The sequence below is a fragment of the Canis lupus genome, chromosome 20 (genome assembly GCF_003254725.2).
Source record: "Canis lupus dingo isolate Sandy chromosome 20, ASM325472v2, whole genome shotgun sequence".
Classification (NCBI taxonomy): Eukaryota; Metazoa; Chordata; class Mammalia; order Carnivora; family Canidae; genus Canis; species Canis lupus.
In genome coordinates, this window is record NC_064262.1 from 18,965,955 (window position 1) to 18,985,114 (window position 19,160).

At 40.5% G+C, this 19,160-nt stretch overlaps 1 protein-coding gene across 3 annotated transcripts in view; it reads left to right on the forward strand.

Annotated features, from left to right (window-relative positions):
* Nucleotides 1-19,160, forward strand: part of PDZRN3 (PDZ domain containing ring finger 3) — a 237,461-nt gene that overhangs the window by 152,908 nt on the left and 65,393 nt on the right. Inside the window, exon 1 of one of the 3 annotated variants that reach the window (XM_035702601.2) lies at nucleotides 15,813-16,011. The exons of the other annotated variants lie outside the window; for them this stretch is intronic. Within the exon in view, the coding sequence (XP_035558494.2) occupies nucleotides 15,994-16,011 (18 nt within the window). The 5' untranslated portion in view covers nucleotides 15,813-15,993. Of the gene's footprint in view, nucleotides 1-15,812; nucleotides 16,012-19,160 lie in introns of those variants that run through there. 3 annotated transcript variants of the gene reach the window in all.

Sequence of the window (19,160 nt, forward strand, 5' to 3'; positions counted from 1 at the left end):
TGGGTTTGAGTGCAGACTCTCCTCCTCACTAGATGTGTGATTAGTACGTTCGTTATTGTTACATAACAAATTACCCCCAAACCTGGTAGCTTAAAACAACATACGTTGAATCTGTCACACAGTTTCTGAATATCAGGAATCCGAAGTGGCTTAAGGCTGAGTGGCTTTGGTTCAGGGTTTCTCCCAGGGGTATATTCAGGTTATTGACTGGGGCAGCCGTCATCTGAGGTTTGGCAGGGCTCGGGTTCCACCTCTTAAGTTCACTCCCATGGCTACTGGCAAGAGGAGGCCTCAGTTACTCTACCATGGGGAAGGTCTGCTCGTGACACTACGTCTGACTTCCTTGAGAGCAAGAAAGAGAAAGAGAGAACGAATGCTCCAGATGAAGGAAGCCTTCATAGTTTTTATACCCTAACCTTAGAAGTGACGTTGAGTCACTTTTACTGTTACATTAGCTACTCAGACCAGCCCTGGTACATTGTAGGAGAGGACAAGACTGTGAATACCAGATATGGCCTATTGGGAGCCATCTTGGAGGCTAGAGACCACAGCCACGCAAGCTGCCTTACTTCTCTGAGCTTCAGTTTCTTCATCTGTAAAATTAGAAAAATAATACTTTAGTGGCATAATCGTGAAGATTGAATTTTAATCAAAGCATATTATCTGACTCCTGATAAATTCTCAATATTATTTTTGTCATCATGATCATAGGTGTATCTACCCTGTGAATTTCTCTAGTGTTTTAAATGGGCCAGTATAACGCCAGCTCCTGTTTTCTTTTCCTTCTTGCTGTTAGTAATCCCCTCATTTACTTGAATTTCACCATCTTCCTTGGCTGCCCAATTAGAACCCATCACAGAATGTCAATACCTAAAGTCACATCGGCAGCACAGCTGAGTTTTCTCTGGCTGCCAGAACATGGAGGATATGATTTATGGTAGAAATTGCAAAGAACCTGGATCAAGTAGTGACCATGTCATTAAAAGAGTTAAGGAAAAAAAATTTCCTATAGAAGAATTTTTGATGAGAGAAATAATACTGGAATTTGGAAGAAAGAGGACCAGGGGCCTAGAAAAAGTAAGAGTAGAAAGCTATGGAACATGTCTTCCCTTACTAAATAGAGACTGTCTTTATTTATGCACCCCTTTAGGGATCAGGTAAGATCTCAGGAACTTCCTCTTGCAATAAAGCTCACATGCATATGTCCAGGTTTGCATTGATTTTCGAGGGGTTCCCGATTTCCATCCATTCACCCCAGATTAATCAACTCAGTCTACAGAAAAAGCAAGAGTACTGTAAAGGCCAACATACCATGTCAAGTTTTAATGCATATTTTTACTTAATGTGAATGGCGATTTGGTGTTCCTTTATACACAGCAAACAATCATTTATACACCCACATGTATTAGACTTTGGGTGTTTTTGACAATCTACTTGCTACTGCAGCTCTCTGAACGATGCCAGCTACCCATAATTTGTTTTTCTGAGCCATGATGTAATCATTAAGTTGCCGTAATGAAGATTGAAGGTTTAATAATGGGAAGTGTTACAAATTCCAATTTAATCATTCCTAAATTGATTAGTGACTTTCCCCAAATGCCTGGCCATGGAAAAACAGAGGTTCTAAGAGAGACAAAGTGCTGTGGTCCGAGTTTGATAAATGGTGCTTTGGTGTAGCTGTAATTGTGTTATTGAATTTACTCATCTTCCAAATGATGTTTGCATTGTCTCAGCCATATGTGTTGAGGGCCAGAGAAAGGTCATTAGAAGCTTCAGACTGAGGGCATGTGTGGGTTACGGTGGTTTTGAGCAGCGACATCGAGGTAGTCAATTAAAAGAAACACCCAGTGCAAGGTGTCCAGAGCCTCTTGCCGCAGAACAGTCAGTGGCAAAATCCCAAAGGCCTATTTAAAAGAATCTGAAGATTCTGTAAGTAAATGTCTACTCCTGGCCTGGGGCTATTTAGCCCCTGACAAATGACCTGGGTGAGCCTCTGCGGGTGGATTTGAAGGACAGGACACCTATAAACAAATCCAGCACTGGCAGCTCAAACAAAGCCAGAAGTGCAATAATTAGATAACAGCCCTGGCCTAGCTCACCAAGGAGATGAGCTGTGTTGTTTTCTGCATTGCTTTACTAATGCCAGATGTGAACTTTTTAACTTTTCACAAATAGATTTTCCTCTACCCTGGTATCTTCAAGATCAGTGCTCTACTTCAGTTCAAAAAATTTTGAAAAAAGTTTTTGTTGCTGTTTTATTTTCCCATGGCCCACTAATTTATCCTTGTCTTTGCCCATATTTCAGATGGCGTGAATATTAATGCCATGCATTTCAACGTGTAGTAAATAGCCCTCCTTTTTTCTCTGAACATATTTATATAATATAAATGTTAATAGAAATATTGTAGAAACTTTAAGATGTTATTTTTACAAATCTATTAAATTCATGTGAATAAATGTTGTTCAAAACCTGCAGGGTAAAGCCAGGAGGCCATTTTGCCTGGGATCCAGAAAGGGCATGCCTTGGGGATGTGGGCAGAAGATAGGCTGATGGGGGCCCAGCTGCCAGTTGGCATGGGTGAGAGCCCTGTCATTACATGGCAATGGGCCAAAACATGCATATGGCAGGCACAACTCAGTTGACAAGCCACCCCAGACAACTTGGTGTGCCTTAATCTCATACAAATACAGTATTCTAGAACCCCCCCTGAAAACATACCATATGTATTTCCTCAATTCTGTTTATGGATTAAGTTATGAAATAGGGAAGAAAAGTTATGAAATAGAGACTGTATTAGTTTCCTAGGGCTGCCATAATTTCTCTCATCCGTAAAGTCACCAACTCAATGACTTAAGAAAGAGAAATTTATCATCTCTTAAGTTCTGTAAGCTAGAGGCCTAAAATCAAGGTGTTGGCAGTGCAAGGCTTTCCCTGAAGGTTGCAGGGAAATTCCTTCCTGCTTCTGTGGTAACTTCTAATGGGTTGCCAGTCTTCCTTGATGTTCCCGGGCTTATGGCTGTGTCTCTGTCCTCACCTGGTGTTCTCCCTATATTTCTTGACATCTGTGTCCAAATTCTCCCTATTTATAAAGACACCAGCTATATTGGGTTAGGGCCCACCCTCATGACATCATTTTAACTTGATTATCTCTATAATATAAGACCCTATTTCCAAATAAGGTCATTTTCTGAGGAATTGGAGGTTAGGAATTCAACATATAACCTGTTTTGGGGGACACATTTCAACCCATAAAAATTACTAAGTTTAAAAATTGGAAAACAGAATCTAAATTCCTTCTTGTGATTTAGGTCACTTTGGAATGTATTTCTCCTACTTGCATCAAAGCTTAGTTTTCTGAATATATAAAGGGAGAAGAAGAATAGCATGTACTAAGAATTGACCCTAAAAATGTCAGTTTGTGACTGCTTGGTTGGATGATTGGCTCACTGAGTCTTAGATTCTGAATTTAGGCCCGAGTTATTAACCAGTTCAAATGGCTTCAGCTCCAGGTTATAAATCTGATTCCAAGCTTGGCTGGCTTCTCTAGATAAATGTGCCATTATTTCCAGAAGGGTTTGCCAAAGAACATATGAGTATCTCCCTCCCATTCCAGACTAGCATCCATAGCATATGGTAGGCAGTGGGTGGGATAGGAGACTATGGGCTTTGGAGAATTATAGTCCTAGATTCAGATCCCACCACCACCTTTTACTAGCCATGATGTAATCATTAAGTTGCTGTAATGAAGATTGAAGCCAAATGACCTTGACTATATGATGTTACTTTATTTTCTGAGCCTTTGTTTTCTCATTCATACAAATCGGGGGATGAAATTCAAATGAGATAGTGTGAGCAAAGTACTTAGCACATAGCATGGGCTTAATAAAAAGTTAGTTCTTCAAGCAGCCCATGCTTTCTATAGTCCCAGAGCATGCTGCTATCATTTTAATAATCATTAACACTGCACTTTGCAGTTTACAAAGCAGTTTTACTTATTATTACATTTAATTTATATTTATTGTATTGAGGGACACTATAAAATGTTTCTTTTAAATTATTCACAACCGGTGGCCATAACTGTGGCTCTTTCTATGTTAAATATTTTTTGATTTTTTTTTTTTTAAGGAAACAGCTGCCATTAGTAATAGAGTTGATCTCATGCTCCAATGCTGTGGTTCTCAGCTGAAGGCAGTTTTGCCACCACGGGACATTTGGCAATGTCCAGAGACATTTTTGGTTGTCATATCTGGGGGTGAGGATACTAGTGGCATCTAGCAGGTAGAGGCCACAAGTGCTGCTAAACATCTTACAAAGGTCAGAACAGTCTCTACAATATAGAATTATCTGGCCCACGAGGTCAGTGGTGCCAAGGTTGAGAAACCCTGCCTTAAGTTCCCAAGGGCTTACCTTCAATCAATGCATACAATCAGAAAATGGATCTTTGTTTTTTATTTCCATCCTTCAAAGAAAACTATTTAAATCAGGAGCAATATTTTCTAATGTTATGAAAGAAAAAAAAAACCCCTACAGCTTAAGTCAATAAGCATTTGATGAATACATGTCCCTAGGGTATCGTGCTGTTGGTAAGTGACAGCTGTGGAAAATCCTGGCACTCAGGCCAGGCTTTAGCATTAAATGGCTCAAGTTCTTGGACTGGCCCTTACTGTCATAGTGGTTACCCAGTGAATGAGTGCACAACACTGGGCAGTTTTGCTCAGAGCTGCCCACATGGTAAAGCCGTCCTCAAGAACAAGCCTGCCCCAACATGGTGGTGTCTTCCCTCACTCCAAATAATGTGCCCTCCAAAATACCAAAGGACTGGTGGCTGGAGATGCTCAGACTTAATATATGTTAAAGTCCTGAATCTGTTTGTTTGTTTTTTCTTTTTTTTCCCCTACCAAATAGAAAATAGCAATTTGGTAGAATCAGAATGCCTGGTAATAGTCATATTCATAATAGGAGCCAGGCTTGTGCCAAAAGTTTCCATACATCTTGACCGAGTCTCACAATAGTTCGAGGGAAGTACTGACTTAACCCATTTCATAGTTGATACACTGAGGCTCTGAGAGCAGGTGGTAAGTTGAACATGAAGTGTGTTGGCACCAAATTTGAATCTAACTCCGTGGTCATGATGCCTCTTAGGTATAACAGATCCTAGAAAACTGTTTGCTTTTTATAGCCCTAGCAGATAGGGTATGTATTCACAAAATATCAGGTGTTCATATGCGCTTACAGTGTTTCCATAGACATGGACCTTATCTCTGTCATTCCCGAATAAGCTTCAGCTGACTCAGAGGAAGATACATTTGAGTGATTTTTGTTTTTCAGGGAGTGGGGAGATAAGGAATGTTTGAAGCAACACAAATTTATTATCTTGCAGCTTCGGAAGCCAGAAGTCTGAACTGTGTCCCACTGGATTATAGTCAAGGTGTTGGCAGGGCTGTATACCTTTCTGGAGGCTCTAGAGAAGGATCCATTTCCTGGCCTCTTCAGTGCTTACAGGCTGCCTGCATTCCTTGGTTCATGGCTTCTTCCTCTGTCTTCCAGGCCCACAATATTACATTTCTCTGACCATTCTTCACAGTCAAATCATCCTCTACTTCTCTCCTCCATGTTTTTAGTTGCAATAAAATATCCATAAATTTCACCATCTTACCCATTTAGGGTAAGTGTACAGCAGTTCAGTAGTGTTAAGTAGATTTATATTGTAGTGCAACCAATATCTAGAACTTTTCATCTTGCAGAACTGAAACTCTGTACCCAAAGGAACAACTCTGTTCTCTTCTTTACCTAACCCCTGGCAACCCGTACTACTTTTTTTTTATGTGAATTTGACTACTGTAGATACTGTGTATAATTAGAATCATATAATATTTGTCTGTGACTAGCTTATGTCACCTAGTGTAACTGTTGAAAATTTTCTCTAAGTTCTGGAAGTGAAGAATAATGTTTGTCATAGAAAAAGAAATAATTGTAAAAGTGAATTACAATGGAAACAGCCCGTTGTTGGATGCTAGCTGGGTTCCACTATCTTTGGGGCACTCTGATTTCATAGCTCCCTTTTAGATTAGCACACATTAGCAAGGTACAAAAGATATATCAGCACCAAACTGAGACTCCCACTTTTTCATATCTGAGACTCTCACTTTATGCAGTCCAGAGGATAGCAAGACAATGGAGAGAGTAAAAACTCTCTTTGTTAACATGATTCAGTGTTAATTCAAAGCCTGTCTTTGTACTAGTTAAAAATAGCTCAGGTGCTACTGGAAATCACCACTGTAGCATATCCCAGAAGGAAAGAAGAAATGGGCAGGAACACACAAATAGTCTCCCTGGAGAAGCAAATATTGTTGCTGGAGTACGTGCAGTGTCTGTACCATCGAGTGCACTGAAACAAGAGAGTGGCTCTGCCATCTTTCTTTCTTTCACCTGGGCAGATTCTCATTGATTGTCAATTATGTGTCACCAGGTGGCAACAAAAGGCAGTTTAATTCCCCATGAAAATTAGGACTTGCCCTGCCTCTGTGCCTTTACTGCAAGTACCTGGTGGCTGCAAACGCTCATTAATCCCTTGGTGTAATCCCCTGGAGATCACCAACCTTAAAATGAATCTCCAGTCCATGCACCATCTCTGCAGCTGGGGTCAAACGTAACATTAGATGGGGTCTGGCAACAGTCCCTGGATTAGAGCTATAGACAATAAACTGTGGGTATCTTAGCAGCAAATCCAGGATAAATTCCTAGGGATCCATCTTTGCCCATCTTTGGAATCTACCCAATGCCTTACCAAGAAAGAATGAAATGATGCTCAAGAGGAAGGGGGAGTCGGATGCCCGGGTGGCTCAGAGGTTGAGCGTTGGCTCAGGGCATAATTCTGGAGTCCTGGAATTGAGTCCCACATCAGGCTCCCTGCTTCTCCCTCTGCCTATGTCTCTGCCTCTTTCTCTCTGTGTCTCTCTTGAATAAATAAATGAAATCTTAAAAAAAAAAATAAAAGAGGAAGGTGTGGAACAATCCTTGTTTTTTTCCTGGAAAGTTTTTGTACATTTCTGCCTTGTTTTTTACATACTAGAATATTCTTTCTTCCATTCCTTTTTTAGTTAAAATGGAACCCAGAGACCTCATTGAGGGTATATGGGGTTTAAAAAATTTTTTTAATAAAGATTTTATCAGATCAAGTGTGCCCCCACGAGCAGGGGGAGGAGCAAAGGGAGAAACAGACTCCCTGCTGAGTGGGGAACCCAGCACTGTGCTAGATCCCGGGACCCTGGGATCATCACCTGAGCCAAAGGCAGATGCTTATCCAACTTAGCCACCTAGGCACCTGGGGGTATATGGTTTTAAACAAGAATTATGTTGTGATAAAGTTTTTGGAGTCACATCAAGGCAATCAGACCTTCCTTAAAAATTCATTCTAGAGTCTCTCATGTTTAGGGAGAGGATGAAGATAAGCTAAAAACTGTTTCTAGGTCGCCTGCATCTTTTCTGATTACCACTTTCATTCACATCACACCGTGGACCAGGCCTACCCCCACCTTAATAGACCTACTAAGGATTCTCTCCTGGGTCTGAACCCTCACCTGGCCCTAGGTATGACCAAGTGTCATTTAAGGAAGCTGGTGTTCTAGGTGAGGTTTTTATTGTCATTTTACCAACACCTCTCTGAGACACAACTACCCGGAGTGATTTACCTTTGTTGCCCTTATTTGTTGTTGTTTTTCTTATGATCATGGATCTACCGTCCCCATAAAAGAACTCTAGGTGTCTTTACCACCTTTTATCACATTCTCCTGTAGTCCTCTCCAGTGATAACTGTTTGCTTGGGGAGAGAAGGAACTTTTGTTGGTCATTTCAGATAGAATACCATATGTCAAATTTGTAAAATCTTGTTAACATTGTGTTTTCTTCGCTTGAGAATTACCCTCTAGTAGGGGAAAATGGAACTGCCAATTACAGCAGCCTCCTGCTGTGAATAAACTGGTGTTATATTCCCAGACATCAGGCAGTGTGCAAGGAGAGAGCCCCCAATTGCCTTTTGCTTTCTTGCCTGATAGACAAAGCTTTAGAGTAAAGCATAATTAGCTTGACTGACAATCAGGAAAATACAGTCTTCAGTATCTGTTTTTATTTTAAGGCCATCTTCTTTTGGAGGCCTATTCCAAAACCATTTTACAATTCATTCCTAGGTGTAAAATTCAATCAATTTGGAGCCCCAGAATTTGTTTAAAATGTTCAGTGCGTATTTCAAAAGAAAGATAAATGAATCTGTGTAGTGACCAAAGAAACTTATAGTGTATCAGACTACAACTATTAAAGAAGCAGCCATAAATCCGGGTGGCAGGAGAGCTAGTAAATTTTTTTAAGCTGACTCCTTTGGGGGGAATTTGGATCCTACACTAAGTTCTTAATTTTATTGGGACAGAGATATTGCAAAAAGAAAATCGTTTCTCTGGCACTAAACACAAATAATATACAACAATAATTGTGACTTCCCGGTAGCCGCTTTCTGACCCACACACCAGGCTCCCTTCATCATGGTGAAGTATGGAGGCGTGCTTTTTGTTCTTCAACTCCAGTCCCTTCAGAGGTTTTCCTTAGAAAATTAGAACGGAATATTTTGTTTTGTTTAATTGGGGTTGTGTTTACCAAATCCCCTCCTCAGATTCTGCGGCCTGGAAACACAGGACCAGGGTGGATGTTCAGACCACATCCTTTACCACCATGCCTAAGGACGTTGATTTTTTGTTGTTAGGGAATGCCTGCTCCGAGGGGGAAGGAAGAGAAATAGGTAGAAAAGGAAGAGAGACGAGATTCAATATAAACACAAATACTAATACAATACAAATACAAAAACTAAAAAACACAGAAGAAAGTATCCTTCATTATTCATTAAATAGTTATTGAATACCTCATCAGTACCAGGTGCCAGGCTAGCCTCTGTGAGTAAAACAGTCATTACTACACCAATTCCGGCCTGTGAACACTTCCTTTCTAGCCTGAGAAAGAGAGGCGGATACTCTATTGTGATGTAATTAAGATTCATTACAAGGCAGTCCCTTGACCACTAAGCAGAGGACCACTTAGCCACTAAATCCTGTGATCAGGGGTCTCTAAAAACCTAGCAGAGCAGAATCTGGGCTTCAGATTTTTTTTAAAAAAAAGATACTCGCTTTTCTATTTTTTAGCTTATAAAGCCACTCATAATAAGGGTCTTTATAGGCCATATCTATGTGCCATATACATATATGTTATATATCTATATATAGAATATGTATAGTAAGTAGTAGCACGTGAATGGCACATCAGCTCCTCATGGAGGGACAAAAACCTTGACATTGAATGACCAGTAAGCTCCCAAATATTGTTCTGTATGATAGTCTCAGCTGTCTGCTTCTCAATTTTGCTAGATCTTTCCTTCCCGAGTCTGACAGAGTAAGGAGAGACCCTGCTTGAGGTCACAAGAGAGCAGGATTTCTGCCTCTGCTACCCCGATAAGACAACCAGTTCTTTTTGAAGCTTGCCTTTTTTTCTTCGCATATGTGCTCATCTGTCTTGCCAGGCTAAGACTTGATCCTCTCGTCTCTCTCCGCCATTTACTTTCCATCAGTGGTAGTCCCAACAGTGAACAGTAACACAGCAAGCAGAGCATCAAAAGCAGTGGACTACTTTGGCGGTCCAAACCAGGACAGACCCAGTATGAATTCATTCTGACTTGGAGCATAATACTTAGTCCCTTGAAGCGTCTTGTTCAGTTTTATAAAAGTGTGACCAATAAAACTTATGGCAAAAGGGTATTGAAAAACTTAAACATGATGATGGGTGCAAAGTGCTTAGCATGGTACCTGGTATCTTGTGGTGGCCACTGATTAGTTAATTGAGAGAATGGGACAGGACCTCCCATGGAACATGCAGAGGGATGAGGAGGCCAAGTGGAGGCTTGGTTTTCTCTTGACATGCCATTATACCCAACCTAAAATGCTTTAGACTTTTTGTGACATTATGCAATAGGATGAAAAGTTCTTAGATCATAAATGGAATCAAGTTTCTTTTTAAAGGTTCACAAGCTATATAACACTTCCATGACGAAATTATGATTTTACACCTCTAGAGCAAAATTACCATTCAGATTGTTTGAGCTGATTACTCTTGTGTTTGAACTGCAGGCTTCCACAGTCAAAAATGTGAGCACAAAGAACAGCATCACTGCAAATTCGTAATCTCTTTGACACCTTGCTTTTCATATAATTGAAAGAACACACATTACAATTTACACTCAAGCAAAAATGATATACAGTATTGATGCATAACATGAAAGATGAAGTGATTTTTTTTTCCATCTTAATGAATATTGAGCAAATAAATAGAGCATTTCAGGATCCTGGAATATATGGGATTCTTTGTATTTATCTTCTTCATTACTCTAGCCACAATGTCACCCAGGAGTATCTCAGAGATGACAACCAGGCAATTAGAGAAAAGTCTGTCCAGGCCCTGGCCCTGCCAGAGTGAATCATGGCCCTTTCTCTGGCCGCCCCATGGCTGAACCCCTGTCCTTAGGGAACCTCAGGCTGTGGATGACTTGGCACTTGCTGTGAGATGTACTTTCTCACACATGTGTGACATGTCCGTGCTGTAACATCCACTGTCCACAGAACCATCCAAATGAGTTAATATTGTCTCTGGGTCTTTCTGGAAAAAGCAAATCAGTAACCTCTTGGGAAATTTTTGCATTTCTTTTCCAGATGATCACAGGAACCTAACTTGTGTTCAGGGGTATGGATGCAGAGACAGTGTCTCTAAACAGATGAAGGAAGCAGACTACCTGTTTTTGACATAAACACATTGGTGGTAATTAGTGCTTCATACATTCATGAGATGAGTTTCACTAACATGATTGTTCTGGTATTTATTCAGTTAAGTGGGGGAAGTACTCAAAGGATTCCTTTAAAGATTTCTGGGTTCTCCAAATTTACACCACCTATCCTGAGTTTATACAACTTCCTGAAACTACCTATAGAACTGGCTAAGAATGGCTATGACATGCTACAAATAAAAATGTGCATATAGCATAGGCCTGACAGATGGTTAGCTCTATTCAAGCCTGGATGTTTTCACTGAAATAAATCACTGGGCTTGATTTTCAACCATTTTCTAACATGATTAGACAAGACCCTATACTGGTCTCTCTTGATTCATTCTGAGGCCACTTGACACATATTATAATGAGCAATCGTAAGTACAACATGAATGAATCCCTGTCCTCATGTGTAATCCCTAGATAAGCTGTGGTAAACTCATTTGTTGAGTGAAAGTAAGTATTGTCAGTATCTTTCTTCATTCTTGATCAACTAAAGAAAAGTTTCTTGATCAAGAAAACTTAGTGTTCATATCACATTCAATGTTAAACTTTTCATTTAGAAAATATGGTTCATAAATAAGGAAATGATTGGGCTATATTTGCCAGATACCTAATATGCTTCCTGAAGAGAATTTTTTAAAAAAAATTCTTAATTCATAGAAAACTATGGTTTTCAGTGGATTGTTAAGATGAATCAGGATGCGAGGCCTCAGACTGTCGGTCCCATTTATTTTGGCTTAATGACTCAGACAGATGAGCTAGTTGGCTTGTTGATTGGGTCTATAATGACCTTTAGCCATCATGATGGAAAAAGAAAGCTCATTCTCATGTAGGACACAACTCGTAACAGTGGCAATAGGATTATGGAGAGACTGTTAGCATAGATCATTATTTTCCCAATCATTATTCTCTCACCAGTTGATATTTTTTTCAGTGGGATTCTTTTGCTCATTTTTTTTTTACTGTTAATTCCCCAAACCAACAAACTAATAATTGCATAAAACAACAACAAAGAAATCCCCACAATGTATGTTTGAGAATTCTAATAATGAATGGATTCTATAATCTTCCATACAATTGTCATCTACCTTTTTTCACTTGACATGGGCAACATGCCAAGCTCTCATGGGATGGGCATGTGTGGACTTGAAAAGGCAGGCTTCTGGGTGTGATTCCTGACTAGCACACATGAGCAGGGTGACCTCGGACAGGTTACTTAACTGCTCTGAGTTCCAGGTTCCCCATATACGAACTAGGAATAAAAGAGAGCGCTTACATTTTCAAGCTATTTTGAGTATTAAGTGAGATCATGTAGCTAAGGCTTCTAACACTATGCTGGCATATGATAGGGCTCAGTAAATCCTACTTTGCTATTAAAATCTCAAATATGCAAAACATTGCAGGACAATAAATAGAAAAAAGGATTCATAAAATATCTGTGTTGAGACATACTCTTCAGTCACAGGGAGTTACCTGACCCTGTAAAATCAATTCATTTGGATTTTTTCTTTTTTTTATTTTAAAGATTTTATTTATTTATTCATGAGAGACACCCAGAGAGAGAGGCAGAGACACAGGCAGAGGGAGAAGCAGGATCCATGCAGGAAACCTGATGTGGGTCTCAATCCCAGGACCCCGGGATCATGCCCTGAACCAAAGGTAGATAACCACTGAGCCATCCAGGTGTTCCGGATTTTTTCAAAGTAGTGGAAGAAACTACCACTCAGAGGCAATCCGTCTCTGATAGAGAGGCGTTGGCATCAGATCTGGGAGCAGTCAGTTAATAGCCATCACCACGGGCACCCTAAGAGAGTCTGTCCATTGGGCCCACCGTGGTACCTCCCATTTTTCTGATCATGTGGACAAAGAAAGTTTCCTTTCCTCAAAGGAAACTGCAGCAATTGATGAGAGCCACATTTGGAGGGTCCACTATGTTCAGAGTCCTTCATGGGAGAAGAAAGATAAAAAGGGGGGGGGGGGAGGAACAAGGGCTGAGCTCGTCTTTCCTCATTGATAACCAGACTCTAGGTCTTCTGCACCAGAGTACCTTTCCAGTTTCCATGCTGCTTCCTCTCCCATTCTACTTTCCTGGGGTGGTAGGCCCTGGGCTAGCAGGAGGATGACAGGAAATGCTGCTCACAGGACAGAGGCCTCATGAGGAAGAGGTTGGTGGAAGCCCAGGGGACACCTGGGAAACTGCAGGCACTCTAGGGGATGGCTGTCTCCATCATCCCCTGACTTGGTTCTCCCCTGAGGCAGACAGACATACACTGGGGCCTTTCTTCACCAAACACATACTATTTTTTCACCAATGCCATTTCCCTAATCCTGAGCCTTGGCAATTCTCTGAATATGAGCTACGGCAGAAATGTATCCCCCTGCCCGCTTCCACACAAAGACTTTTTCAAAATAAATATTTTGTTTTAGTGTATCAGGATGCATATAACAAATGTTAATATATAAGTTCCATATTTCCTTTTTTAATTTCCCCACATCAACTGTGGGGAGACCATCCTCTCAAAATCAACAGAAGAAATCCATAACACAGAAATCAAGTCTTTCCTTACATTATCTCTAAATTTAACAACTTGCTGGGTGGTGGGGAGGGGAGGGGGTCGATCATAGCTATCTTTAAAGCAATTGACTCAACTTACCAAAGGATGGATAAATGGGTGCCCTTTTTCTTCCATCTCTACATGAAAGTAGTATTTTGGTTGGAGACCCAGTCTCTTTACTGTCTATCAGTAATTTATTCTTCCAGGGAAAAAAGTCAACAACATCTGTTTCAGGGTTAAACAAGTAAGTATTTGCCAACTCTAGGCAAGTCTCATCATCTGGCCTTAATTCACCAGTGGAGAGGGTATCACTATGATACCAAGTGGCACACACACAAGTACACATATGCATACATGCGCACACACACACCTTTCTCCCTCTAGAACACCCAAGAAGGCAACTTTTATCTAAATCTAAATTGTAGGGCAGCCCGGGTGGTTCAGCGGTTTGGCGCTGCCTTCAGCCCAGAGTGGGATCCTGGAGACCCAGGATCAAGTCCCACATTGGGCTCCTTGCATGGAGCCTGCTTCTCACTCTGCCTGTGTCTCTGCCTCTCTCTTTCTCTCTCTCTCTCTCTGTGTGTCTCTCATGAAGAAATAAATAAAATATTTTTAAAAAATAAATAAATAAAATAAATCTAAATTGTATAGACAATGTATTGGATTTCTACCTAACAGCATTCCAAGAAAGCAAAGACCCTCTTCTGCCTACTGATAATTTAGTTTTAAATGTATTTCTCCCTACTATTAATTGCTACTGTTTTTCAAGAAGCTCAGAAGAAACGGTTATTATTTATGCAGGGTTTGTGCTCCCTCTGCTGGTTCTATAATTAACTAATAAGTCTAATTCCCATAACTATGCTGATGTCATCAATTATTTTTGCGCATGGACGTGGAATTACCCAAATCAGCATGTTTTGTTGAAACATCATCAAGAAAATTAGCAGGGGGCCAGAGGAAGACAGTTGGCCTCATGAAGAAAGTGAAGAGAATGTACTTTTGACTTGTATGAACCTGTGTCTGAAAAACATAAATGCAGTGTTATGTTTTTGTTTGCTCGGTGCTGGAGAAAAGTGACCTGTCACTATAAAAAGTAGGATATTACATCCCACCTTCTCAGAAGGTTTTGGAAACAAGGCATCTTCATCCTTGGAACAAGATTTATTATAATATGTTTTACAGTGAGAAAAATAGGAACTCAGAAATCATACATGTGTTGCAAGTAAGAGTGGTTCTGTGCTAAGAAAGTAGATTTCTAGAAGTGGCATGTTGTAGCCAGTGTCTTGATTTTCTGGATCTGAAATGTCTTTCTTTACGAGAGTAGGGATAGTAATATAGCTATTTTTTTGAAGATTTTATTTATTTATTCATGAGAAAAAGAGAGAGAGGCAGAGACACAGGCAGAGGGAGAAGCAGGCTTCCTACAGGGAGCCCAACATGGGACTCATCCCGGGTCTCCAGGATCACACCCTGGGCTGAAGGCAGCGCTAAACCACTGAGCCACCGGGGCTGCCCAAATACAGTTATTTTTTAATGTTAACACGACGTTCTGTAGTTATTAAGAATTCAACCTCTAGATTTGGATCAGCTGAGGTTTCATTCTGGTTCCAGCAGATTCTGAGTGATTCTAAGTAGGTTCCCTAACCTTCTCGACATCACCTTTCTTGTCTACAAACTGGAAAGAATATTCTAGGCAAGACTTTTTAACCTCATGGAGTTATCATAAGAATTAAATAATGCATGGTGCAGAGTAATGCTTAAAGCATATCAATGATGATGCTCTGAGAATAGTCATTGGTCATTACTCATGGTGATTCTTTCATTAACAGGAAAACAAGCTTTTCTCAATTATAAAAACTTAAAAGTATTATGAAAATAAATTTGGGAAAGGGAACTCCGAAATAGTGAGGGTTCACCAGAAAGATATGTACACTACTAAACAAACAGATTGAAATAAGAGATGCAAAATTGGATAGAACCCTAGAAGAAATCAGCCAGTGTACCAAAAGAGTGTAGAAATTTAAGACAAATCTCCTAGGGATGATAAGTCAATCAGACCAAAATATCAATGTGAAAAAATGTTTATAATGATAATAATGAAACAGACTTCAAATCAGCTGGTATCTCAGTGCACAGAGATGAGACTTGATTAAACATCCTCTGGATGCTAAGTACTTATTCACACATTGTTTCATTCACCTATTTAGTTATGAATAAAATAATGCTGCACTGTTTGTGCTTGTTCTAGAACCCCTTGGTTTCTCATTTAGCACCATGCTATAGCCATCTCTCCATGGCAATTAATGTAGATATTCTTCATGTTCATGGTCAATATTATTCTTGGCCTACTTGGTCCTTAGCATTTATAGATACTACTCCGCCCAGCTTAATGACTGTGTTCTTAGATAATGCAGATTAATTCCAATAACAACCTGGGCAGAGCAAACAAGAGGTAAATCTGGAGTGAGGATACATGTCATCCTTCTCAAAGGGAGACATCAGCAAGTCTCAGACTATTCACATCAGCCCACTTCTATTCCTTCAAGAGAGAGTTTGTGTGGAGACACGTTGATGTTGCAATGCATCGTCCTGCTCAGGTGAGCGTAGGGGGCGTCATTGCTAATGGGCTTTGGGGGCGAGAGAGAGAAAGAGGCAGGTAGAGACTAAGAGAATGGCTGCCTCTCTCTCCTCTGAGTTTTTCCGGGCTCTCTCATTCTCTGGCTCTTGTAGATTTGGCTGAGAACCCTTGCATTTGTGTATGTACCGGTAATTTCAGCCATGTATGAACCTCTTCTGAAACATACCTGCCTGTGATACAAAGCCCAGGCTTACTGTCCTGCCCAAGGGATACTATCATCTCTATTTGTTTTCAAGCTGGTTTAAAAATAGAGAACGTTGTGCTAGGATAGCTTGCTGTGATCTGATTTTTTTTTGATCTGATTATTTAACTATAATTTGTACCTGTGCTTTTCACAGGCCCTGGCTACACTCTGCCATCAAAATATTTGGAATTTATTCTTTAAACAGTGTAGGCCACTTGGGTTGTTGATTTAAAACATGCTAGAGGTTTTATAATGGTTATTTATATTGGCCAACACTGACCACTCGGCAAATGACCTGTTGATGTTGGATAAGGATAAGAGGCACTGAATACAATGCAGGAGATGGAAAGAGATCAAAAAGAATGAGTGTGTTAGCTTAGCAACAGTGCTCCGTAGGTTAGCATGGAGATCAATTGTCTGTGCATGTGAGGTTTTCAGAATTGCGTTATTTGGCCCACACACATGAATTAGATGTTCTCTTTGGGAAAATTTAGGAGTTTCTCAACCTATGTATTCCATTACAGTATCAACGTTGTTGATTTTATAAAATCATTGTAGATTATATAAAATTATACATAGATTTATATATATACATGCATGTAAATACATATATGTGTGTATATATATTATGTGTGTGTGTATATGTATATAGAGTTCAGGCAAGAAGGAAACAACTTTATATATATTAAAATGAGTGTGCTTTTTTAAATGAAAGCCTATCAGTCACTGTGAAGTAAGTGTTTCTGTGAAGTAAGTCCATTTCTGCAGACCGCTCAGGAATTAACAGTGAATCCATTCATCGGCCTGCCCGCTGGCAAAGGATGTAGCATACTTTGTCCCAACTGTTTTCTCTCATCACTGTACTTCTTTGCTTTCATTTATTCAGTCTCAGAGTGTCCGTTTGTTTGTAGCCCGTTTCCGGTGTCATTTCTCACCGTGCAAATGTCACATATGAGACAAGAGAACATGCATGTTTGACAGCTGCCCAATAAATTATGCAGAAGAACAAGTTAAAGACAACTGCAGTGGACTTGCAAAAACAACCCAGATATGTGGCTGGGTAAAAAGAATTTCCTTTGGAAAGCTTGTTGTCAACACCAGTTGTTACTTCATGAATAACTTATAAAATTATTCAACTATACTGTCTGAGTGAAGCTGTAGCTTGGTTTGCCCAGGGGGCGGGGGTGGGGCAGCACTGAAGTAACTCAAAACTTGAAACCAAGTGAAATATGGTGACCAGAGAGAGAGCCAAAAGGAAATGCGTGTGCTTTGGAATTCCCAGTATTAAATCAATGCATGAATCATAACACAGTGGAGGTGGCAGTGGGACTGTGCAAGAAGCCTGGCCCAGCCAGAACAGACTCGGCCTCACATTTTGCTCCCTAGGAGCGTGGAGTTCCCAGCACATGGCTCTGTCTACAGTGCAGTAAAACAGAAGCAAAAATTTTAAAAGATTGTATTTATTTATTCATGAGAGACTGAGAGAGAGGCAGAGGGAGAAGCAGGCTCCTTTGCAGGGAGCCTGATGCGGGACTCAATCCCAGGACCCCTGGATCATGACCTGAACTGAAGGCAGATGCTCAACCACTGAGCCACCCTTGTGTCCTTAGAAGCAAATTTCAAAAGAACTATCCAAGGTGTATTTCCCTGTATCAGTTTTGCAGAACTCTGTGTGACAGATATATTATGGTTTCTTAGCAGAAGATAACAAATGACCATCACCCTGTTGGAGGCAGAGGAAGGAAATGTTTGTTGCCCAGTCTATCTCCTCCTCACCTTCCCTCCCCCAGCCCTCCTGCATCTCTGCCTGAGATCCTGCGCTGCTAACCAACCATGTTGACTCTCTTTGTTTTGGTCACGTGCAGTGCCCCCACCTCAGGAGTGCATATTTGTGGAATGATGTGGGGATTAGGGATTCATTCTGAAGCCATGAGGCCATTTGTCCTCTTCACATGGGAATCAAGCTCGCCGCCATGACCTCAGCTGCAGCTGTGTTCTAACCATTGGGCAAACTGGCCCATTAAAAAAAAAAAAACATAGCAACTTGTTTCTTATGTACACTAGTCAAGATCTGACTGGGTTTGGCTTGCTCACAATTTTCTCTGTGTTCACTGTTCAAACTAGCAGTGGATTCCTATCACTTATGAGAACTGACTCCCATTAAACAACATGAGCAGATTTATCTTTGAATCTTTTTGCAGGGCTGTGTGTGTGTGTGTGTGTGTGTGTGTGTGTGTGTGTGTGATGAGAAATTGGAGTATCTGTGGGACTCAGTAGAGGGAAAGGTGATGACCTAATGTAATAGTAAATGATTATGGCGTGAGTGAGAGTTACCTGGCGTCAGCAAGCTGGTAGTGTCTTAAGAAAGGGGAAGTGCTATTTTAACATTAGTGGGCAGATATGCTGGGGAAGGAAATATATTTATCTAATCCAGTCACATTTAGACAGGTAGTTGGCAGCTCAGCCACTCTTTGAACCCAATTTAACTTTGATATTTCTCTCCCATTTATTTACAATATTTAGTGACCTTGTTTGGCACATCTTTGCACCATGACCAAAGTGACAGACTCTAGTCTCTGTTGGATTAATCAGTGTGTTCTTTGATCCATGGCATATGTTCCCCGTAGACATCTAAAGTCAACGTATTCAGCATTTGTGGTCTGGAGGTTCAAAGTTGTTAACCAGGCTGATAGACTGGTTTGGATATTTGCATCCAAAAGACTCTTCCTCCTTCTCTCTCTCTCTCTCTCACACACACACACACACACACACACACACACACACACATCCACTCCCAACAACACAAATATTGACTCTACCAATCATTCATTAGCAGTAAAAATTTGAGAGCAATTATTTTTTTACTGCGCTTGCCCTGAAAGACACCATTAATTACTTTATTGCCTGTGGACTTGAGCCAGTTT